Genomic DNA, 25,636 nt, shown 5'->3' with positions numbered 1-25,636 from the left:
AGAAAGGTAAACCGCAGACCGCATCATGGCGTACCATGGTGGGAGTCATCATTCTTATTAAGTTTAGTCAGCATTCGCCCTGGGTCATACTGGGTGACTTTCGACAAATACCTACCAAACCCATTATGCATTCTTTTAATAATACAAATTAACTTTACTTCGAACTCTTAAAACCCTTAATATGGGTTCGAAAATTGAATATGTTGACTCTTCTCAAATCTACGCGGCGAATTATGTGAGAAATGCTAAAGCAATCGGAGTGTTGTGGGCGATTTTTACAATTTGTTACGCCATAGTGATCGTGGTGGCCTTTATCACCCCCGAATGGATCGGGAACGTGCACGGTGAGACTCCGGGTAAATTTGGGTTGTGGTCCGTCTGCTACGCCGAAGAAAATGGGGAGATCTGCAAAGGAAGGTAAGAAAATTTTAGTTATATAGGTCAAGATGATGCCATATCAGTTTATTACAGGAAAATCTAATAATTATTTCAATTTTTATTTTGTTTTATCTTAAAATAGTAAAACATATAAAATTGTGGCTGACTAAATTAGTAAGTTTATTATTTAAGTAAGTAACAAAAAACGTTATTAAAACAGAGTATTACAAGGTATTTTTTATATAGATGTAGACATAAAAATATCCCTTTGTTTGAAAGCGCAGATGGTTCCTCATAATAATCAATAATTCGGCGTCTTATTGGCAAACCATTTTAAAATAAATTATGAAGAATGAAATAATATAGTTTCGTTAACTTGGCAGGTTATAAATTGCTTCCTAAAATTTTTTTTACGCTTTAATTTTAACAAGCAAAGTTTTATTAATTGTTCCGGCATCCTGCAAACTTTTTATGATGTTAGCAGTGGCGGCTCGTGGGGTTAAATTTTGGGTAGACCATAGCAAGAGTGCCCACTCACAATGAAGCTCGAAGAATCATATAATAGGCCGGTGTTGTCAAGTAATTATACATTTAAAACATTAACTCTAAGAATTTTTTCCAAAAAAAAAACATATTTTTTTTCTATCAAATTTAAAAAATTTGGGAGAACTAGAGAACTAAAAAGGGGGACACTATGAAAAGAAACGACAGTAATTAAGCTTAATATGTACATTTATTGTTACCTACGTACATAAAAGTAACACGTAACTACTAAAAATGGCACAGAAAGAAGGAGTCATTTAAAAGTATTTTGAACACAAACAAATTATCAGTTTTGAATTTTATTACCTATAAAGCAAGTTAATTCTTCTATCTTTGTTTCATGCAAATTTGTCAATTACCCTATCGTAAAATGTGTCCCCAGTTTCCACTAATTGAGCGAGAATGTCCTTTTGGATTGATAAAATAGATAAGGATGAAAGCCGATTTTGAGTCATTGTGTTCCGCAAAGATGTTTTTATTCGCTTTAACGTAGAAAAAGTCCTTTCAACTGAAGCACTGGTTGCAGGTATTGTAGCTAGTAAACAGAACAACTTGTAACTTTCAGGAAGAATTTCATTTGTGTCGTTATCATGCATACTTTTAATTAGACCTAACAAATTTTTATCGTAAAATTGTTCACGGTGTATTGGTGAGAAAATGGTTTCTAGTTCTGTTTTCATTAATGATTTATCAAAAAGTGCTCCATAAGTATTTATTAACGAGTCCAATGGTTTTTGCGGAAATACTCCTCCATATTCTGAAATTTTTTTAGTATCACCCAACTGCAGAAATTGAAACTTGCTCTAGTCCGAAAAACGTTGCTCTAATTGAGTTATATTATTGTCCAAAATTTCAAAAAATATTCGTCTAAATTTAGTTTTGGCTTTATCCAAAGTGCTTTGATTACCATCATTTTTAGGTAAACCACCAAGTTCATTACGATTTAAGGTAAGTTCTGTATTTGTCTCGCTAACAGCAACGTTAATATGCTTAGAAAAGGCCAGTTCAAGACATCTGGAAACGGAATTGTTACATAACTGGATGTCATTTTTTTTTTCTGTAACACATTGTATAAGAGCTCTGTTTGTTGAAATATGTCGCTAAAAACGTTTATTAAAAATACGAATTCCAGATAATCCAGTTTTCTTTTAAACGCATCTGCCTGCCTAATTGATTTCGCATATGATTCTGGACAATTCATTATCTCCTGAAATACTTCAATTAATTTTTTTCTCTCCTGTAATACGGCATTTAACACTTTTGCATTCGAGTTCCATCTCACTTCGCTATTTGTAGGAATTCGTTTTCCGACAAATTTATTTAAGAAATGCGATCTTTTGAAGGAATGGTGAAAATAAGCCGGAATTCCTTGAAGAGTCCAATAAAATATTTTTACTGCCGTAATATTGGAGCAACTTTGCTGTAAAACTAAATTAATGCGATGCGCAAAACAATGGGTAAAAATAGCTAATGGTGCAGTCTTTTACTAATTTTTGTAGTCCGTTTAGTTGGCCCGACATAACACTAGCTCCATCATAGGTTTGAGCAATTAGTTTCGCTTTACAGTCAAATTTACCAATCATACTAAACAGTAAATCGCGTAACGCTGGAGCATTTCAATCTTCCCCTAAATCAAAGAATCCTAAGAAATATTCTTGAACTATGCTTTTTGCATCTACTAACCTGCATACAATTGAACACTGTGCCTTTTCAGTTATATCGGTTGTTTCATCAACAATACATGCAAAAAATGGGAAATTAATGATGACATTTTCAGGTCAATGAGTTCATTTTGTGTCGTTTTTGAGAGGCCTCTAAAATAAGTCTTTTTTTGCCAGTGATCTTTTAGTTCTGGATTTGAATTTAACATAAATTCTCAAATTGCTTCTGCTGAAATTTCCAGGATTTAGAGTCATCTGACTCATCGTGGCCGCGAAAAGCCAGTTCCTGTTTAGCTAAAGTACAAGTTAAAGCAATTAATTTTTTAATAATTTCTCGGTTTATTTTAACTTCAGCATTATACTTGACTTTTGAAATTTTCGACTGTTAGTCTAGCAAGTCACGAACAGAAAACTCTCTTTTTTGTACATCCTTAAAGGACAAAGAACTACTTAAATGCTCTTTACAAGTTGAATGTTTCTTAAGCGATGCAGATATATTTTTTTAAATTGGAGTATCCTTCACAATTCCATACACACTTTTTATTCGAAAGCAACAAACATGGCCAACAATACAGTTTCTTTGTAATACAACTTCCACACAGCCATTTATACACATCATACCAAGAGATATTAAAAGCACGTAATTTTTTTCCATCTTTTTGGTCAATACACAGTTTTGGAATAGGCCTGTCACTTAAAATAATTTTTCGTCTTTCAGCCTCAGGTCTTTTAGCCAATGGTAATTTCAACAACGAAACAATAATGTCCAATCCACTGCCAAGTGCCAACATAACATTATTGGCACTAGTACTGCAACTTGGTAAAACTTCAGGCTCAGATAAACTCATTTTTGTCTATTATAGTTTCTCACTATTCCAAAAAAAGTCCTTAAACTTACCCTTTAATTTTTAAATAAAAATTTAAAATAAAGGCCTAATAAAAGGCTTTGGCCTCTTACGCCTTTATCTTAATTACACAACCAACTAGTGTTACATTTAAAAAAAAAAACGTAATAGGCAAAAGCCTTGTAAAAACATTGCAAATTTCTGGATTTAATTATTAGGTTCTTCACCAACTTCACTTTACCAATGTCTACAACTTTTAAATTAAAAACACTACAACTTTTTAATTCACGAAAACATTTAACCACGAACCCTCAAATTACGAATTAGCAAATTAAGAACAAATTCAAGTACAAATCGATAAATTTTTCCGCTAAAAACAAACATTCAACCGCGAAAACAACGCAGGCCACCTCGTGTCGGGCCTAAATGACTTCCGTAAGCGCGCATATAAAATCCATCCTCCGACGCGTTGACCAGCGTCGCGCGATTTTTCTATAGGGATATATTGTGGATGGGGTCGGCCAGATTCGTTCGGGCCTATATGTGGTTTTTTAAGTGCGTTTAAGCGATTTGATGCTTTTTGCGTTAAATAAAATATATTTGCGGGTTAAGATAATAAATAAATTGGTGTGTTAACATGATATTTAATTAAAATAAAATATTTTTAAAATTTTATTTTTGTATTTTGTATGCTCAAAATTTTAGGGTAGGCCCGGCCTACCCTGCCTATTCCCACGAGCCGCCACTGGATGTTAGTTTATATTTGATCTTATTTTAATACATATAAAACAAGTTGTAAGTGCCCTTGATAGATAACATTTAAAAAGAAATTTATGATTCTTAAATAATTTTATGATTTTTAAATCTGTCAAAAACCAGTTTCACCATCAAATGACACACATGATATGCATCTGTAGCAATCCAGAGGCGCATACTTGCTAACTGTTACATCAATCATCCTAATTATCTTCCTTGTTATTTGTTTAGAAAAAGGCAATTATACAGTGCTTTTCTTTGAAGTCCCCCCCGCCATTTATTTTTTGAACGGGTCAAAAAAAATTTTTGAAACTTGGCATAAGTAAATTGGTCTATAGATACTATTTTTCACTGTAAACTAGGTAGTTGTAAATTCCAAGATGGCGGCTGGGCGACATCTTGAGAAAAAATTTTAAATAGAAAGGGGGGTCGTGTAGTACCTCATTTTAAAGGTCTCAATGAGTACTTTATAACCCTGAAATATTAGACCCATATCTTAACTCGTTTCAAAATGGCGGCCTAATAAAAAAGTATTTTTTTTTATTTTAACGTTTTACATTTTTATGATTTTTGAATAGGTAAAAATCAGTGTACGAAAATAAATGCGTCACTATTTTATTTTGACATAAAAACGACAGTTCTAAATGTCAAAATAACACATAAGCGCCATCTTGAATAAATGCATTAAATAGAAATCTTGTGTTACCTCATTTAAAAGGTTTTATTGAGTACTTTTAATATTTATTACATGGACTCGGTGGACTCCGTTTTGACCTGTCTAAAAGTAATAGCCAAAAAAATACACTGTTGCGATTTTATTAACGTTTTTAATAATAATATACAAATAATTTATAATTTTTGAATTTTGGATTTAAAGATTAACTTTTTGGTTTCTAAAGACTTACTGAACCGCCCTCGTATGTCACATTTCACGTTAAAGGTTATTGAACATTATTTAGACATTCCAAAAACCAAATAGCTTGGTTTGTTTTTGTCGGTAAATTACTCGACAAGAGTAATTTACCGGTTAAGCAAAAATATCTTTTTTCCTTAACCGGTAAATTTTTTTTCGAGTTTTTTTAATAGCTATTTGGTTTTTGGAATGTCTAAATAATCTTCAATAACCTTTAACGTGAAATGTGCCATACGAGGGCGGTTCAGTAAGTCTTTAAAAACCAAAAAGTTAATCTTTAAGTCCAAAATTCAAAAATTATAAATTATTTGTATATTATTATTAAAAACGTTAATAAAATCGCAACAGTATATTTTTTTGGCTATTACTTTTAGACAGGTCAAAACGGAGTCCACCGAGTCCATGTAATAAATATTAAAAGTACTCAATAGAACCTTTTAAATGAGGTAACACAAGATTTCTATTTAATGCATTTATTCAAGATGGCGCTTATGTGTTATTTTGACATTTAGAACTGTCGTTTTTATATCAAAATAAAATAGTGACGCATTTATTTTCGTACACTGATTTTTACCTATTCAAAAATCATAAAAATGTAAAACGTTAAAATAAAAAAAATACGTTTTTATTAGGCCGCCATTTTGAAACGAGTTAAGATATGGATCTAATATTTCAGGGTTATAAAGTACTCATTGAGACCTTTAAAATGAGGTACTACACGACCCCCCTTTCTATTTAAAAATTTTTCTCAAGATGTCGCCCAGCCGCCATCTTGGAATTTACAACTACCTAGTTTACAGTGAAAAATAGTATCTATAGACCAATTTACTTATGCCAAGTTTCAAAAATTTTTTTTGACTCGTTCAAAAAATAAATGGGGGGGGGGGACTTCAAAGAAAAGCACTGTATGTACTATGTTAGGAGACCACTTCCTCAGTGGCGTACCCAGCCTCGGAAGGCGGAGAGGACATGTTTCGAATTCGCAAGGCAAAGAATAATAAGAATTTGAAATTTTTGTGTATTTATTACACTGGCTATAGACACATATAAATTAGAAATACAAAATTAAGCACATTAGCACTGTTAGTCCCTATGGTAAAAATATATTCTATATAAAATAGAAATATTTTGGAATGTAGATTCCAAATTATTCGCCAATAAGGGCAATATTTTCTTGAGTGCTATTTTATTTTGAAAGTTCTTCAAAAAATCTCATAAAAATTGTTATACTCTTTAGATATATCACCGAGGGCGTTCTTTTCCGCAACATCACCAGGCTTTTCAACTTGAAATTTTTTGGTTTTCTCTTAGTAGTTTCACATTTATTTATTTATTAACCATCAACATCCAATTACAGACCCCAATATACAGGCTGATTGATGGTTGATAGTACCTTAGACATTTACGGAGAACGAAAAATAGATTTTTTTTAAATTTTACATGGATTTTAGCTGCGGATCTAACGATTAAAAATATTTTCAGCGATACAGCATTGCCGCTTATGCCAAAAAATAGTAGCAACTTTGTTATTTTAAATGGAATACCCTGTATGTTATTTTATTTTCCGATCCGCTATCACTTTATGATTGTTTTTGTATAAGTTATTTCTATACCTATCTTTAGTGGTTTTCGAGAAATTAATTATTTTCTTAATTTTTTACCAAAACATGGCTCCAAATAAATTTTTATTACTACAGCACTGGAACGCGCAGACAATTGAAATTATAAACGTAAGTATTGTATATTACAGTATAATAATATATATGTATAGAAGTATAGTACAGTTTTCACTATAAAAAATTGTTTATTAATTTTTTTAATAGAACACTCTGTATACTATAATATATTCTAAGGAAATTGAAATCCTTTTCTAACGAGGTATCATGTTCATATATCCAAGTAGTTCGGTTTCTGAAATAAAAGCAATTTTTTGTAAAAAACGGAATATTTTGACATATTTGTTAAATTGTAGGTGGCCATGAAAGGTCATGACGCAACAATGCTATGCTATTGATGTTTGACAGTTACATTATGTTGATTATTAGTAAATATGCTTGGATGATTTTTTTAAAATAGTGACCTAAAAATTCATTAAGATGGAAAGAAATAGTTGTTTAAATAAAGTTTTCATGAATTTTTTGACTATTTATTATTCATAGGCAATGTGGCAAAATTCAATGATGAGGTACATTTACAAAAAATAGATAAAAGAAAATTTGTGCGAATACAAAATAACTTTATACAATTTGGTTCACAACTTAAAAATGATACAAGTTTACCCAAGCCTGTAATGTCTGATGAGGACAACATCGTGAATGTTTTAGCCTACATTCACGCATATTCACAAGCTTCCATCGGAAGTGCAGTAGATGATTTAGGCCTAACTTATTTTTCTGTGCAATAAATTTCGGACGACAATAATATGCGGGGTGCATATTATGTGCATGTACATTTAAATCAAAAGTACATCAGCTGAAACTTGACGATTACCAACGCCTTGTTCGATATTGTGAGACATTCTGACACGCACTCAAGAGGATCCAATCTTTCTAAAAAAATAATATGGACAGATGAAGCAAAGTTTTCTAGAGAAGGTATTTTTAATAGAAGAAATCAAAAATTTTGGGCTAATCAAAATCCACATGCGGTTAAAGAAATGGGATTTCAGGAAAAAATTAGTTTTAATGTTTTTTGTTTACTAAAAGACAATAAAATAGCTTTAAACTCATTAAACTCCCATAAATACCTTCAGATGCGCTCAGTAGTAGAAGATTTTCTGAAAAATTTAACGCTTGAAGATTATCACACTTGCAGGTTCCAATGGGATGGAGCACTCGCTCATTGCCTACCTCGTTAGAAACGGATTTCAATTTCCTTTTAGAATATGTTATAATATACAAGGTTTTCCATTTAAAAAAATCCCGCCAGAACAAAAATCAGGAGTCTATCGGATAGGGTGCTCGAGTGAGAATTGTAATGCATTTTACATTGGACAGACCGGTAGAAAGTTTTCTACACGTATCAATGAACATTGTAGGGAGATTGAGAAGAGCAAGAACCGAAATATTTGCCCTACAAGCATCAAATATAATTTTGCAAGACATGTTTATACTAGCAACCACATGTTTAATCCAGCTACTGACTTAAAGCTTTTACATTTCTGCCGAAAAAGCAACAAACTTGATCTGTTGGAAATACTCGAAATAAATAAAGCTACACAACACAACCACCATTACTGTGTTAATGATCAAGTACATCATTCTTGTACTCACTTTTTCAACTCAATGTGTCTTAACTCTTCATAGTCTCTTAATACATCGTTCATACTTTTTACAATTTCTTTTATATAGTACTTATCCGTTGCTTTCCTTCTCCACAGCGTACGAATCATGTTAACCGCGCCACCTAATATGTTCTCTATGAACCTTCTGCTTCCTCTTGCTTTTACCAAAAAAAAAATTGTAGTAATACACCATCAGGTACCATGGCACTTTTAGAACTTCTCCCATAGATGTCACCTACAGTGCTTGTCAACAACAGAATGTAAACAAATAAAAAAAATAAAATTGAAAACAATAGTAATAAATAGAGGGTTTTTGATATGTAATCAAACCCTGGGGCGTGTGCCTGTTACCAATTTTAAACCTTTGTAAGTGTACCTTATATTAATTTTTTTCTGTGTCTGTCTTTTGTTCGTAACTATTTCCTTTTAGTACCCCCTGATGATGGACACCACTCTGTCTGAAACATCTAGGGAATTTTAAGATAACTAAATGTTTAATCAATAAGTAGAGGGAGAAGGCTTTTCATTTTACCTTAACCTACAACTCCACTGCAAGTATAGACTATTTCTTAACATTTCCTTTAGCAAACTAATAATTTCACAAATCCCTTTCCTATTCGGGTGAACATAAGGACACACTGCATAAAAACATCATTAACAACCGCATAAAATTCTGTCATAGATTCGTCAACATCACAGCAATTATATCATCCCAGTTAGTATTTTTAAATAACAAGTACATTTGGCTCAGAATCAGTTTTTTTTTAATTTAATTTATTATTGTTTACTTGTTTTTACTCTTCCATTTTATAATTAAGGCTGACTATAACTGACAGCACGAGATGGTACTTATCAACAGCCAACAATGGGGCATCATAAATCACTTAATTTATTGACTTGATTGATTTATACTTGATTAATATCACTTAAAATTAAGCAGTTACCAAGTTTTAACTCAACACAATGGAAAAATTTAAAGTAAACGTCAACATAACAATTATGTACAAAATACAGATGTTTATAGTACAAATGTTTATTTTGGTCCTTGGAGGCCAGTTTGGAACGTTTAGGTCTTGTCTGTGAAGAGCCATAAAGGAATTTTTACAAAAAAATACAAATTTTCAGGTGTACTTAAGTCTTGCGTCTCGAAGTGGCCAAATTTTATGTGCCAAGAAAGAGAGAACCAGTTGTTGTGGTATCATGCTTCAACGAACCATAATATGTTATACAGTCGAATTGTATGTCAATATACTAGGTGATATGTCAAAGATCCGTAAAAATTTATGAATTCGATCCTAAATAAAGCCCAAACTTAATCGGATCAATAGCAAAAGAGTTATGGTAGTTACGTAACCTGAAACGCAAATGTCAAATATCTATTAAATTTATTAATTACATCCTAAATCATGGTTGCACAGATTTATTAAGACTAGGGGCCACTCGAGCAAATCATGAATTGATGGCGGGCCGGCCGCCAGAAGTACAGGTAAATAAAGACAATAAAGAATTGATAATAGTTTATTAAAATTGAAAAAGAATCGTTCACATTGTTCACATATAAAGGTAAAACCAAATAATTTGGCACATTTCAGAGCGTTTATGCGCAACTCTTTGTACATATTTTTATCAATGGAGCGGTAAAAGTTCAGCAAGTCAAAAAAGTTACCGCGGTCACGTGACCTAAAACTCAAATGTCAATTATCTGCCAAAATTTAATAATTGCATCCTAAATAAACCCCAAATATCAAATTTCAACTCAATCGGATCGATAGCACAAGAGTTCCGGTATTCACGTAAATCTATAATTTTAAAAATTAATGAATTCCATCCTCAACAAATCTCAAATCCTAAATTGCACAAATTTAAATAGGGCATTTTTCGAAGACGTCAAAACTTTGCCGAACTTTCCTAGCCGCAATACACAATTTCCCCAAATGATATACACATATTCGGAAAGCTTAGTTTTTCTGAAAGCTCAATTTTTCTGAGGTAAACGGTACATTTAATTGACAACTTCAGGATAATTTTCATTGAAAATTTACGAAACTGCGACACCCTTCGAAAAAAAAAACATGGATTGTTTTTGGATATTGGATTATTTTACCCTTGTAGTGACGTTTAACGAAAAAAATGGAGAAAATTGACTTGAATGAGGAAAACGTACCTTCTTTCGTACTTGTACTACTGCTGAAATTTTAGTATGTACAGATACAGATTTTGGGATCTTATAGATGATTGTTAGATTATGCAGTTACCGTTAGACACCTGAAATTTTATTGATGTTGGCCAAGATGCCGTAGTGAATTCTGAAAAGAAAATTATGTGATTATCTATTTTGAACAATTTATGTGGAACTGCATCAAAAGCTTTTCGGTAGCCAATGTAGGCTGCCGAATGTTCTTAAATGCCTGATTGCAAATTACGGAGTCGATAATTAGCTGTTCTTTACAACCCATTGCGCCTCTGGTACATCCTGTCTGTTGAGCCGCTATGATGCTATTTTAGTAACAAAGTCTGTAAATGCGTTCTGTAATGCAAGATGTGATTAGTTTATAGAGGTGGGTAAGCATGTTATTGGCCGATATTTATCCGGGTCTCGAGTCTTTTGGCAGTCCTTAAACAAGAGGTAAGTGGTATCTTTTGTTAAAAAATTGGGCAAATTCTGAGAATTCTCGTAAGTACATCGTTTAGGTTGGTTAGTTGTTGATGTGTTGTCTACAATTTCTTAATCCAGTAATTTTGAACGTGATCGGGAACTTTCTAGTTATGAAGCTTTTAATTGACTTTAGTCACTTCATCAGCTGAAAATGGTTAAAATGCCATATAATTATATGTTTAACACTTCGCTCGTTTTTCAGTCAGCCATTCAGTGTCCAGGTTGCATTCACTAGGTGTTATTTAATGAGTGCCAGAGAACTCTTCGATGTTTTCTTTAGTAGGGTAAATGCTAATGGCAGTACTTGTTGGAGAAGTGTTGTTACGCTTTCGATCAAATTGCTTCTCTGAGCGTTCAAAAAGTAAATTATCTTATTTCCTTTTATTTCTGGACTTAATTAAGTACTTATTAATTACTTTTTTAAGCAATTTGAAAAAATAAATAACTTCTGTTTAAGGGTGTCTAGACATTGTTCTGGGGTACAGTTTTTTGGGTTGGGTTGGGTATGTTGTTGAGTCTGACGCATTAGTTTCTCTACTCTTTCCTGTACTTTTTTAATTTTGATACCTCCGATGTATATCTTTCGCCGGTCAATGTCTTTCGTAAAATCTTCAATCTTTTTCAGTAGTCTCCTTTCCCATGGCGGTGTCAGTGTTACATTACGTGTAATACTTTGCTGGTTATTTATCATTCTTAATCTCAAGGTTTTAATGACAGCAGTAGCCGCACAGGAGATTATTAGATGAACCTGTTCAAGTGTGGTATAAGAATACTAGCTGAATGACCGCGGCGTTGCTCGCGTGAAAATAAAAGAAAAGTCGAAGAAGGCCTTCAATAATAGTAAATGCAACCCACAATACACAAAAATAAAATCCGAAGCCTCGCCCCATTGATAGTACATGCAACCCACAATTGCCACGCCGTTTTTCTTGAGGTCAAGGGGCGCGATTAATATAATATAATTATTATAAAACCAAGACAAAAATCATCTTAAAAATGATTCGTTAGATGCGGAGCGAGCGGTAAGACTGAGTCGAGTCACCTCTCGGGTATCAGTCTCACATGGACCCTCCTTGTTGTTATGTCTACCAAAATATAAATAATACAGAGGCACTTTTTCAATCGTATTTATTAATCAGTTTTATGCCGCTATGCGATATTTATCATATCGCTAACACCCCTTATCGGTGGAATTTCAAAAAGTTCGTTCGTATCCGGGGCCTACATTATAAAAAAAACATTGTTGCAGTTAATTTTTTTTTTCTTAAGTTGATGCCTGCGACTCGTTGGTGCGGGCAGTCTCCGTTCAAACTCCGAAGCCACGCCCCCTTAGTTCTCGAGGTCACGGGTAACAATTTTCCCATTTTTTACCCCTTATCGGTGGAATTTCGAAGAAACCGTTCTTATCCGGTGCCTACATTATAAAAGGAACCCGTTGGCAAAATTTCACGTTTCTAGCTATTGTAGTTTGGGGTCTGCAATGATGATTCAGTCAGTCAGGACAACCTCTTTTATATAATTATATAGATAATCACGTATAAGTAAGTTTGCCGGATTAACGAGAATAGCCAATTTGCGGGAATAGCTAGCTCTAGGAAGAGCTGGTCTTGTTGAGGAGTTTGTGCCTTTATACTCTGCCATTGACCGTCTAAACTCTGTTCTAAGTTTAGCATGCACATCATCATTATATTCATTGTTCTGGTCTTCATTTTGAGTTTCTTGATTTATTGCCACTTCTGGTAATGGTGCATGGTCTAACGGGTCAAAGTTTTCTTCCGCTTCTGTTCTCTCTTGATCGGCATTGTCCTGCAAATTATTTCTTACTTCAAGGCCTGTTGATCATTTATTTCTGCTGCAGTTTCCTTTTTATAGAGTTAATTTAGGTTTCTGGAATCAAATTCTTATTCTAATTATTAGTATTATTACCATTTATATTATTGTTATTTTATTAATAACCTCAACCTACGGGAAAAAAAGAGTTAAAAAAAGATTTTTACTTAAAAATTCTTGCAGCAACACGAAATCAACTAGATTAAATAAGTAAAATAGTGGAAAAATTCTCTGATGATATAGGAATGAACTTTGGACTGGATAAGTGCCGAACTGTAAACAGTATTAAGGATAAACTACAAGGTGACTTTCAAACAGAAAACGGTCAGATAATTAATGCTATGGACGAAGAAGAATCCTACAAAGATCTAGGAATAAAGCAGGCGCAAAGAATAGGCCTTAGAACTATAAAGAATGAGCTGACTACTAAGTTTACTACAAGAATGCGACGACTTCCTAAAACAAGTCTTAATAGCAGAAACTTATTTAAAGCTATTAATACATATAGAGTCACTTCATTAGCCTACTCTTTTGGTATTATATGATAGCTAACTCAGCAAATTAGTAACTTGCATTCCTTTTTCTTAAGAAAGGCTGAAACATCACACATTCATCGTGCCGTATGTGTACATGATCTAGTGAGATCACATCAAGAGCTCGCAGAAAAACTAAACCTCTTATCGGCAGCCAAGGTACCATATTATAACTATAAGCCGGAACCAGTTCTTGAAAATGACCAACACAAATTGTATTGGGATCGCACTGTACTCACAGACCAACGAGTAAGTAACAATAGGCCTGACCTAATCCCAATCAATAAAATTTCTAGGAAGACAACCCTTATTGATGCAGCTATTCCCAATAATAATAACCTAAGAGCAAAACATAATAAAAAGATTGTTAAGTACAGAAAAGAACACCAAATACGAAGACAATGGGAAATGAGAGAAGTGCGGACAGTTCCAATTATTGTGTCAACAACAGGACTAATATCAAAGAGTCTTGAAAATGACCAACACAAATTGTATTGGGATCGCACTGTACTCACAGACCAACGAGTAAGTAACAATAGGCCTGACCTAATCCCAGTCAATAAAATTTCTAGGAAGACAACCCTTATTGATGCAGCTATTCCCAATAATAATAACCTAAGAGCAAAACATAATAAAAAGATTGTTAAGTACAGAAAAGAACACCAGATACGAAAACAATGGGAAATGAGAGAAGTGCGGACAGTTCCAATTATTGTGTCAACAACAGGACTAATATCAGAGCCTGATCGAGAACATGAAACTGCTCAACCTTACGAAAAGCATCTATAAGCTGATGCAGAAGTCGACGCTATTATCCACATGTCAGGGAGTTCATTGGAAACGCAGATAACGTCAACTAGTGTAAAAAACACATCATGTACTTTTAGTCTAAGTTTATTTTTGTAAATAACGTTGAAAAACAGAGTCCGATGACGTGGAAAGGACTCCACCAGAGCTTCATCCTTCTGATATCTCAGATATCTGGGATAAGTGAACGATCCCCCCTTCCCCAAGGAGGTTTGTGTGATTGCCGTTTGGCATGAAATCTGATTCATTGACCTTCGAATACTGCATTGTTAAATGTATATATTTCTTGCCGAATATTAGATTTTATCTATTAAGCATTATGGCTTTAGACGAGACCTTGGTACTTCAATAGCACTGATCAATGTTCGGCTTGATATAATTCAGGTATTTGATAAGAAATTAATTAGTAATTTGCTGCTTCTAAATTTTTCTAAAGCATTTAATGCTATAAATCATTTTTTAATCTCTAAGCTGAAATTACGGCTTTTTGTCAACTTCATTCAAGCTTATATTATATATAGTAATAGGTTTATTTTAGATCAATCATTTAAACGCCTTTGCGAGAGTTTAGTATTAGGCAATTTTAATTATTGTGATTTTTGATTAAATTATTTTGAATTGAATTATTTTGGTTTTCAAAGATTATAAAATGCTTGTATGCGGTTTGTATTTGGTAATAAAAAATATCATTATATTCTGCCTTTTTATAAGGAAATACATTGGCTTAAAATGGATGAGCGTAGAATGTTTCATTGATGCACTTTTCTTTTAAAAAACTATTAGTAATGCAATGTCTCCTATGATAATTAGGACCATCTCAATTTTAGGACACTTAATAAGTTGACGATGTCATACAGGAAACTGTATTTCATCGTAGTTTTTCGTACAATGCTATACATTTTTATAATAGGATTCCTTCGGAACTTTTGAACCTTGACGCAACCAAATTTAAAGTTTGAAGAATATCTGTTACAAAATTAAAGCTTAAAGTCATATTTACTTCTGATGCTGTATTTAAGTTTAAGCACATACAAGCATTTGGTGCTTTCACGTGATCTATTTTTTCATTGGCATGTTTTTATATTTAATTCAATTCTTTTACTTATATATAAAAAAAAGAAATTTGTATTCGCATTTGTAAAACTATTACAGCAGTATATGAACTGTCAGAAAGATTTTTTTTTTAACGGTTTAATTCAGGCAAAGCTTTACATATTCGGTTTTTGAAGGTGGTAGACAATGGTACAGTGAAAACATCTTGTCGAACTTGCATTGTCTTATTTATTTAATGTAACACGACGTTTCGGTTGGAGATACTTACCAACCGAAACGTCGTGTTACATTAAATAAATAAGACAATGCAAGTTCGACAAGATGTTTTCACTTTACATATTCCTTTTAAAAGTCCACGATTTTGGGTTTTAGGCTAGATGACTTAATGAACATGCCCAACAGAGCCTTCCAATTTGCAACAACACTAGTAGGAATAGCTGTTATAACATCAATATTAGCCATATGCTCCATGATGCTATTTTTCTTTTGCCACTCCACCACTGTTTTCCATGTCTGCGGTTGGATACAGTTGATTTCAGGTAAGTTTTTAAGATTGATAACGACATTGAATAATTCTGCGACATGCTTGTAGGGGCGGCGATGATCGCTGGCTGTGCTCTTTACCCATACGGATGGGCCCAAGACGACGTCATAAAAGTATGCGGTCCGACGACCGATGAATACCAATTTGGAGACTGTAGTATACGATGGGCGTATATTCTGGCTGCTATTGGTTGTCTTGATGCTATAACGTTAGCTACTTTGGCATTTATTTTGGCTACTAGACATGTTACTTTACAAGCCGAACCGAATTATACACCGGCCAGTTTATATAAAGGTATATATTATAATTATTAATTAAAAAATCAAAACATGCTTTATATTATAATTCATTTTAATAATAATAATACTAACACATAAAAGAAACATATAAAAGAAAATAGCCATTCCAGGTCTGTTTTTTGTATATTTTATTTTGTATCAAGTATGGTGGACTGTCATTAAAAATAATAGTGTAAAAAAATACCAATGAGTGCATTTTCCGCCTAGCCTTCATATTCAACCATTTGACATATTTCATGCCGTAAATAAAACGCTAATAACTTTGTGTACTCTCTCAATTCTATTTTTTATCTCATAAAAATGTGCGGTCACATTTTTTAATTGCAAAGTTAGAAGTTTATATTATGAATAAGAGGCCTCAATACCGAACCTATCGGACGCAAACTAACATTTTCTGAAGTTGACCGACCTACACTAGTTTGAGCACACTGCGTGCGATCCTTGAGGTAACTTTTGATGAACTCTATAGCATCATCCAAAAATTCTATGTAATAGACGATATAACAACCAATAGTTTGTGCAAATCGTATCAAATGCCTTCAAACAATCTAAGGGCACCAGAACAGATAATCAGAATCTGTTGACTTCATAATGTCTTCTGTTATATTTAAAAGCATTGTTACCCAACTATATGTCCGATATCCTGACTTCCTAAATAGTTAAAATATAATTTGTTCGTAAAGAGCTTAAAAGATACGGCAAAATACTAATTGGCTTTAACAATTCATAACTTTATTATTTTTATAAAATAGTAAAATCCCTGCAATTTTCCATTCATCTGATTTTTTTATGTGACAACATAATATTATATGTATACTATATACAGATTTGGGAATTGAGGATTACGCATTATCCAAAATAATAATGGCACCATCAGAAAAAGTTGAAATTATAAATGGCATTTCGCTCGTAGAACGTAGGAATTTATCTTCAATTACATTTGAAAATAGACCGATTCTTTGCGAAAAAAAAAAATTTAAATGCGGTTTACAATTTTGGGAAATCCTTTTGCCTTCAAGATTGTCATAAATACCACACTAAAGTATGAGAACCTTTTATTGAAAGAATCCAGGAACGACTGGAAGAAATTGCTTTTAGTGCCCTAGATCATGCCTTCAACATGATCAAGTAGAAGTGTTGGAGAGGAGTATTTGGAAAAAACACGGGTACAAATGTTTCAAATATTCAACACTCAGGAATATTTTTTATATTTAATTCTCGCTTCTAAGGTCATCTAAAAATACGCTTGTCTATTTTCTGTGACACGATATCAGCTTCTTGGCCAGTGAATCCATTCCAACAATTGAACCAAAAACAATAATTGTAGTAAATTCTAATATGTCATTGATAATTCTTTTCGATGACTGCTTAACAATACAGCAATTCGCTTTTTTGTCGCTCAGTGAAAACCATAGTACTTAAATAATGGACCAATTAACTGATTGTATATGGATTAATTTACCAGTTTCTTAAACATTTTATAACATATTTAATACGCAGCTAGCTTAAAAGCCGGTATTGTGGCCTTTCTATATTAAAGGGTATCCGTCATGCCAAACTAGTTGTAATTACTCATACTTTGGGAATCTAAAATACCGATTGCACGAACAATTTGATCTTGCTCCACAGACTCAATGTAAATAACAGCTGTGGAAAGCAATGTTTAACGCGGTGCCATTTGACTATCGCTATCGGCTTCTCTCTGCCGTATAACCTGAGGACGCGCAACTATTATTACTTTGATTTTGAAATACTGGGACATCGCCACATACTGCCCCGGTGGTCGCCTTTAAATCATTGATACTTCCCCTGTACTCTGGCCTGTTTTTTTGTGACATAATTTGCAATTCGCGAAAGGGCATTTATTAACTTCAGAATGATCGTCTGAAGCAATTTATGCAGAGATTTAATTTTCGAAATTCTGCGTTTTTTGAGAGATAATTTTAAACTTGCTTTTGAAGTAAAATGACAAAATTTCTTATCGTACCTTTTTCACATTTATACTGATTTGAGTGACTAGGTAAACCTCTTACTGTTTGGACTTGGTCTTGAATTTGTAGGGTTTCTCAAAGTTGACACTTATTAGAAAGAAATGTCACAAATTGACTGTGGGAAATTTCTCTGTTGAGGGAATGTATTTGTAACATAATGCTCCCATTCCTTTTAATTTGAAAATCTGACTTTGTCGAGACCATATAAATAATTAATGTATCCTAATTGTCTGTGGGTTGTTAAAGGGTCATAAGAGAACGCATACCTGCAGTTCGTCCAAGAGAATCCTTATTTTTGACTTTTCTACTAAATATAGTAATGGCAGATTAAACAGATTAAACAGATTTTAAATTAGGACTAACCGTTATATCATTATTTTGAAACCTGTTGCAAAGCAAATCCCACGAGATTAAATAATTATCATCAGTGGTTTCGTAATGTTCAATAATGCTTTTTACCGAGCCCACTAAAGTACCTTAATTTAGTTTTATTTGGGGTTTTAAAGTCTTTATGAATTAGAGCCTTAAAAGCCTCATGAAACTGTGACCAATTCTCTCGCAATCCGCCAAAGGTGGTAAAGGTGTGACAAATTAATACGATCGCGGATTACAGTAGACTGAGGTTGCTTGCCGAAACGAATTCAACTTGGAACACTGTGACAATACAATGAATCTTTTAGCTTTACCTACAGACTCAAAAAACTCAGCTGCCTCTCCTTCCTGTGAGTTTTAACTCTCATGCTACTGATGTCCAAGACTTCTAAATCGGTGGAAATTTCGTCGAAACCATTGAAAGTTTTATCGATCTTTTCTATCCGGACCTGTAAGCTCTTCGATTGTTTTTAAATTATGGTCAAATTCCGCAAAGAATTTCGTGAAATCACACAACTTTGCTTTATAAGAGTCTATAGTATTTTTTAAGCTATTGTATCTAGCCTCTAAATCTTCATCTGGCATCTTGACTGGACTATTATTAATAAAGAATTAGATGAAAATTATTTTAAATTGTAAAAAAATTAAAGTTAAAATTTCTTTAATAATAAAATATCGTATATAAGCTGTGTGACCTATATGTTAGGTATAAAATAAAGGCCATACCTAAGAGAATAAATTGAAAGGAGAAGACAGCTAAACTTAGTTGTCCGTTTCTCTAACATTTCAACAATAATAAAACGGAACAAACTTACAGTTTTTTTTTAGGTTTGATTAAGCACCACACTGGCACTTCTTGAGCACTAGATAATGTCTTTTTATCTTCTAGTCACCGCGAGAATGACTTGCACAGGTCAAAACGGGCTGAAGATGATAAAAATTTTTTAACCTAACCTGAAATTTAAGTTTAGAAACATCAGGGAATTTTGAGGTTTTTTTCATGGCGTTTCTTGGGTTTTTCGAATTAACTTTTTTTTAAGTTGGTTTTAAAAAATAAAAAATATGGCGGTTTTGTGTCGAGTGAGTAAAAGAAAGAATTATTTTTATTTATGGCAGAGCACCCGGAATTAAAGTCGGGCAAATTCACCCAAGATTTTTCAGCTAAAACTGCATAAGCCTTGTGGACTAAAGTAGCGGACAGATTACACAGCCTCCCTGGAGCACATCAATTCCATCGTAAAAGGCTTGTTTAATCTATATAATTTAATAAAATGAACATTTGAATACATTTCAAATGGGTCAAGAAATGAAGAGTACATCCTATTCTTTCGATCTGTCAGAGTTTCAGTCTCTTCCAGTGCATTGACGGCGTTTCTTTGCACAAGATTGATTAACCTTGCCATTTAATATCGTTGTTTTTTTTAATAAACAGCAAAAAAACACTACGAAAATACTTAACAAACTCAGACAAATTAAAAAAAAACAAAGCTAGTTTAAAATCAAAATAAGACAAGTGGCAGAATCAAATTGAAAATCGCACACGAACTTTGAGTGACTACTCGAGACGCCGCATACGAAAAAGTTCGCATACCATGCGGTGGAAAATACGAATATCGATTTTTCGCGCGAAATCCTCTAATTTTGTATGCGAATCAAATTCGAATGGTTTCAACAATACGGCCCCAGTACTATTCACTAAAATGTCCCGATATCTTCATGGTTTTTAAGCGAAATAATGAATTTTTCACTGTTTAAATGACGATGATTCTGTATGAAGGACCATAAAAATATGTTTGGGCCTGAATGACTTGGCCCGTCATATTACTGTGGCTCTATTTATATATACAGGGTGTCCCGGTTCATGTGGGAAATCTCTCGAATTCAGGTAGAACATCGAAAAATAATACCAAACGTTCCTATAAAAAAAATTCCTACAGGCTTTCTTTACGAAGATACAGCCTCCTAAAGGACGCTGCTGGAAATTGGTTTTTCATAAATTACTTTTAAGCTACCCGGTAGAAATGTTCCTAAGAATACAGTGGTGTCCTAAAAAATACTTTTACAAAATATTTCTTATTTATTATACATTTATTTCTTTTTTGTTATTCTTAAGATAAAAACTAAACATAAAAAAACTAAAAAAATAATGTAAACCAATTGTATTGTACCTGACTTATTTATCGGAATTTTTGCATTTTTGAACGCATTATTGTTACAAACGTTGCTATACTCCAAATTTAGCAAATACCTATTATTTAAACCTAATCTTTGTCAACATATTCATCCTTTATTTGATAATATTTCTTTAATTTTTGTATTTTTTGTTAACTTTTGATTTAAATTACGTCAAAATATGGAGTTTACTTTTTTTGAGTATGCAGATATGCATCTTATGTATGGTCTGGCGTCTTGCAATGCATTGAAAGCAAAAAGATTGTACGAAGAAAGATTTCCCAATCGCATTATTCCGGATCAGAAAACATTTCAACGTGTTGATCAACGTCTAAGGGAAACTGGTAGGTTTCTGTTTTCCACTTAATGAGGTAATACTATTAAATTTCCTTAATTTTAGGATGTTTTGAAAAAAAAAGAATAATGGTGGTCGGAGGAGAACAGCACGTACAGTGCAATTGGAAGAAAATATTTTAGACGCTGTAGCTGACACTCCTACAACGAGTACTCGAAAATTAGCCGCTCAGCTTCATTCGTCCAAAACAATTGTACATATGGTACTTCAAGAACAACTGTTGTACCCATATCACTTACTAAAAGTGCATGAACTACTGCCCAAAGATTTTGCTCCTAGAATACACTTCGCAAACTGGCTGCTCAGCAGCAAAATAACCCTAACTTTATCAGCACGATTCTTTTTACGGATGAAGCAGGGTTTACCAAAAATGGAATTGAAAACTTACATAACTCGCATGTATGGGCTGATGAAAATCCCCATGATACTATTATTTCTCATTTCAACATCAATTCTAATCAATAAATATCTGGGCAGGAATTATTGGCAATTTTTTGATTGGGCCATTTGAAGTGCCACCACGTTTAAACGGAGAACTTTATTTGGAGTTCCTCCAGAACAATCTTCCAGATTTATTAGAGGATTTGCCCCTTGCAACCCGCCGAGATATGTATTTTATGCATGATGGAGCCTCACCCCATTTTAGCCTTGCTGTAAGACACCACTTAAATAATACTTTTGAAAACCGTTGGATAGGTAGAGGAGGACCTGTTGCTTGGCCTCCTCGGTCTCCCGATCTAACGCCATTAGATTTTTATCTATGGGGTCACCTCAAAACCTTGGTGTATTCCACCCCAGTCGATACTCGGAAAGAACTGCTCCAAAGAATTACATTTCATTGTGATAATATAAAAAACAAACTTGGGTTATTATGGCGAGTGCAGCAGTCCTCGATTCGTCGTGCCCGCGAATGTGTTAAGAGTTCACGGAGCCCACGTCGAACCTACTTATGAAGTTTTTAATAATTAATTGTTTATTGCTCGTATTGAAGAATTTAACTTTTGTTTACATATTTGGTTTTTGGCATTTTTTTGTAAGTTGTTTTTTCTAATTTAAAAACATACACTCATCATAGGTTTTTTTTAAATTATTTTGTAAAAGTATTTTTTAGGACCCCACTGTATTTTTAGGAACATGTATTATTTTAAATTAAATGACTTACATCGAAATTTCTCTGTTCTTTAAATAACTAGCGTACTTATCTCATTTAAAAAAAAAAAAAAACATTGGCTCGTTTATTTTTTTTTTCTCCAAAACGGTTCATTTTATCGATAATGAACAAGAGTACCTTTTTTTTAGCCTAGGGTTCAAGGTATCCAAATTTATTTTTTTTAGACTTTAACATACAGGATGTTAAAAATATACGCATTAAAGTGTACAACCTAGTCCGCCCCTGGTAAAGTAAACAAGGTAAATATATTTTAAGGATGTCATTTTAAGAGGTCCCTAATAGTGTTCATCACCTAAAATTTTTATTAAATTCTACCGGGCAGTTTAAAAACAATTTATGAAAAACCAATTTTCAGCAGCGTCCTTTAGGAGGGTGTATCTTCGTAAAGAAGGCCTGTAGGAATTTTTTTTATAGGAACGTTCGGTATTATTTTTCGATGTTCTACCTGGATCCGAGAGATTTCCCACATGAACCGGGACACCCTGTATATTACTAGAGTTTCTCTAATTCATGAGAACTTTAAGGAAAACACTACAATATATTTAAAAAGGGTGTAACTTAAATTATATTGTAAGACTGAAAATTATATATATGCTTTTTATTTAATAATATATGAATATACTATATTTTATATTATTTTTAAAATATTGCGAGAGCGTTAGAATAAATGCTTTACAGCTCGTTTGATTTTTTGCAGCTTTCATATGAGATATACAGGGTGTCCGGAAAAAGGAGGCCAATTCGCCGGCCACATATAGGGTAAACCAAAATAATGTGACTTTCGTTATGCCATTTTTTAATTGGGCGCTCGGTATTCAATATACAGGGCGTCAAAATGAGAAATATAAAATCGTTTTTTTGAAGTAAGTCGAGTGTTTCATAAGATATTAAATTAAAATTTGGTGTGAGGGGCTTTTTTGGAACGAGAAATTGAATTCCGTTCACGGATTCGCTATACCTTGCAGAGGGCGCCACGTGCGGTATATTGCATGTGTTAAAAATACCAAAACTTTTTTGTACCCCTGTAGAATAAAGTTCTAGTAAAAAAAATCTAATTATCCAATCTTTTCTTGTAAAAAAAGTATTCTTAGTAAATGTCGGCTTGAGAATCCGTTTATTAAATATCTTAGTTTTAAAATCTAGATACATTTTAAGAAGTTAACAAAATAAACGTAAATATTTTTTTCTAAATTAATGCTAAATTACTTATTATAATAAAAATCATAGAATAATGACCCTAAATTATTTGTTCTACGTGACCTCAATTCATTTGTATACACATACGAGCCCTCTTATATTAAAGAAAATCTAAGGCTTTGAAAAATAATTGGTTTTAACTTGAAATGCTTTTCAGCTGCAATGATTCTTTCCCTTAAATGAACCTCGTTTAAAATCGAAACCATATACACAAAGTCTTTCATACACCCAAACTGAAAAATCCAAAGGTGTAACGTCGGGCGAACGGGGTGGCCACGGAACAGGTGCATCTCGACCCCGATCAATCTTGAAATACTTGATGTAAATAGTTCCTATATCCCATTTATAGTAAAATGAGTTGGAGCGCCGTCGAGTTAAAACCAAAGATTTGCTAACTTACTTGTAAAAACAGAAATGAATTACCAGTCAAATTACCTGGTAGATTGACAGGTCGTAAAAGAAAGTTATCCATAACACCTGCCCACACATGGCTTTAAAATTTACTTGATGATGTGTCTCAACTATGGCCCTAGGTTTCTCTTTAGCCCATATGTGTGCATTATGGATATTGCCGTTTCTCATGAACGTGGCTTCGTCAGTAAACAGAATCGCCCTTATAAAATCTACATTTCTATTATTCATTTCACATAAATATCTACAAAAACCAAGTCTTGCCTAAAAGACCCTGTACTTTTTAAAGATGAAATGGGTAAAGTTGTTGACTCCGTAAAATATTATGTATCTCGGTTTTCTCAATATTTCTTACCCGTTCAGCCAAAACCCTAGTACTAATATTTGGTGAACCGTCTTTCGCTGAAACTTCCAGTCTTCCTTAGGCGGTTAATCAAATAATTTTTTTTTCTTTTGGGATGAAATCGGTTTGGGAATGTCTGGGCATAGTGCTAGCGGCTAAACTAACATTGGAGTCACATTTTCCTAGTTAAGAATTCACAGGTATTTACTGTTTACAATAATATTTAAAACTTTCCAAACATCAAAACCATATGCGCCATTTCGGAAACGAATACATTTCTTTATCTATGAGCTATTATGGTTTTATAAGTTGTAAGAAAAGACATCAAATACAAATATGTGTTTAAAAAAATGTATATTTATTTTAGGAGTAATTGAGAAGCTTGTTAAGAGCGTCAGAAACGTTTAAATTTGTCACTTTGAGAGTACGTAAAAAGTTACTTATGCCCGAGGTCAGTTAATTTGTTTAAAAAGAAATATTTAGATTTTAAAGTTAAGATATCTAATAAACGGATTCTCCGGCCAACATTTACTAAGAATACTTTTTTTACAAAACAAGATTGGGTAATTACATTTTTTTACTAGAACTTTATTATACAGGGGTACAACAAAGTTTTGGTATTTTTAACACATGCAATATACCGCAGGTGGTGCCCTCTGCAAGGTATAACGAATCCGTGAACACATTTCTATTTCTCGTTCCAAAAAATCCCCATACACCAAATTCTAATTTAATACTTCATGAAACACTCGACTTACATCAAAAAAACGATGTTATATTTCTCATTTTGACACCCTGTATATTGAATACCGAGCGCCCAATTAAAAAATGCCATAACGAAAGTCGCATTATTTTGGTCTACCCTATATGTAACCGGCGGATTGGCCTCCTTTTTCCGGACACCCTGTATAGTTATCTAGTTAAATAAAGCATATTTTTATTTGGATAAGGGTTCATAAAATTATCTATTTATTATTACACTAAGCGCAATTATATGTATCTTTTTGGACCAAACGATTATATTTGTAATTCTTAGGTGAAATGAATAGCAGTTTCATGAACGATTCAGCCAGTATCGCAGGATCTAGAAAATCGCTCAATATGCATCCGGTGTTGCTGATGCCTCCTGGAGGCCAGGATGATACTTATTCCCAGTTTTCACAACGAACAGTACCTAGGTCCGTTCATTCCGGCCATTATGCGCACCCACATTCATTACATAGGAATTTTCAATTGTAAGAAATAACTGTTAGAACTAATATTTAAGTTTAATAAAATTTGTATAATTTTATGCTGGTTGTAGATTATTTATTTAACATATCTCAACATAATTTATAGATCACAATAATTACCATCCTGATAGAAACAAGCAATAACAAAAAAGAAAAAAAAATTATAAATTCAATTGCAGTCGTATCATCTTATATAAAATTTACGCTGGCTTTTACCCCTGTTAAAAAAATTGTCCCTTAAAAAATGTAAAATCTGGAATGAAGTAAGACCAAAATTATTTTAAGGTTATA

The 25,636-nt window shown here is 33.1% G+C and overlaps 1 protein-coding gene across 1 annotated transcript; it reads left to right on the top strand.

Moving 5' to 3' along the window:
• On the top strand, positions 1–25,404 carry LOC126733724 (LHFPL tetraspan subfamily member 3 protein). Its single transcript, XM_050437104.1, has 4 exons — positions 1–417; positions 15,631–15,797; positions 15,851–16,096; positions 25,150–25,404. Exons 1-4 carry the CDS (start codon positions 182–184, stop codon positions 25,350–25,352), a joined length of 852 nt encoding a protein of 283 aa, XP_050293061.1. The 5' UTR covers positions 1–181; the 3' UTR covers positions 25,353–25,404.
• Positions 25,405–25,636: the final 232 nt, after the last annotated feature.

Source organism: Anthonomus grandis, chromosome 3, assembly GCF_022605725.1.
Source record: "Anthonomus grandis grandis chromosome 3, icAntGran1.3, whole genome shotgun sequence".
NCBI lineage: Eukaryota > Metazoa > Arthropoda > Insecta > Coleoptera > Curculionidae > Anthonomus > Anthonomus grandis.
The sequence above is the reverse complement of the archived record's forward strand: the minus strand, read 5'-3'. Positions and strand labels throughout refer to the sequence as shown.

Excerpts from the sequence above, each read along its gene's own strand:
- LOC126733724 (XM_050437104.1), top strand. The coding sequence starts at position 182 with ATGGGTTCGAAAATTGAATATGTTGACTCTTCTCAAATCTACGCGGCG. Across the intron at positions 15,798-15,850 it reads TTGGATACAGTTGATTTCAG|GGGCGGCGATGATCGCTGGC; the intron begins GTAAGTTTTTAA and ends ACATGCTTGTAG. Across the intron at positions 16,097-25,149 it reads ACCGGCCAGTTTATATAAAG|GTGAAATGAATAGCAGTTTC; the intron begins GTATATATTATA and ends TGTAATTCTTAG.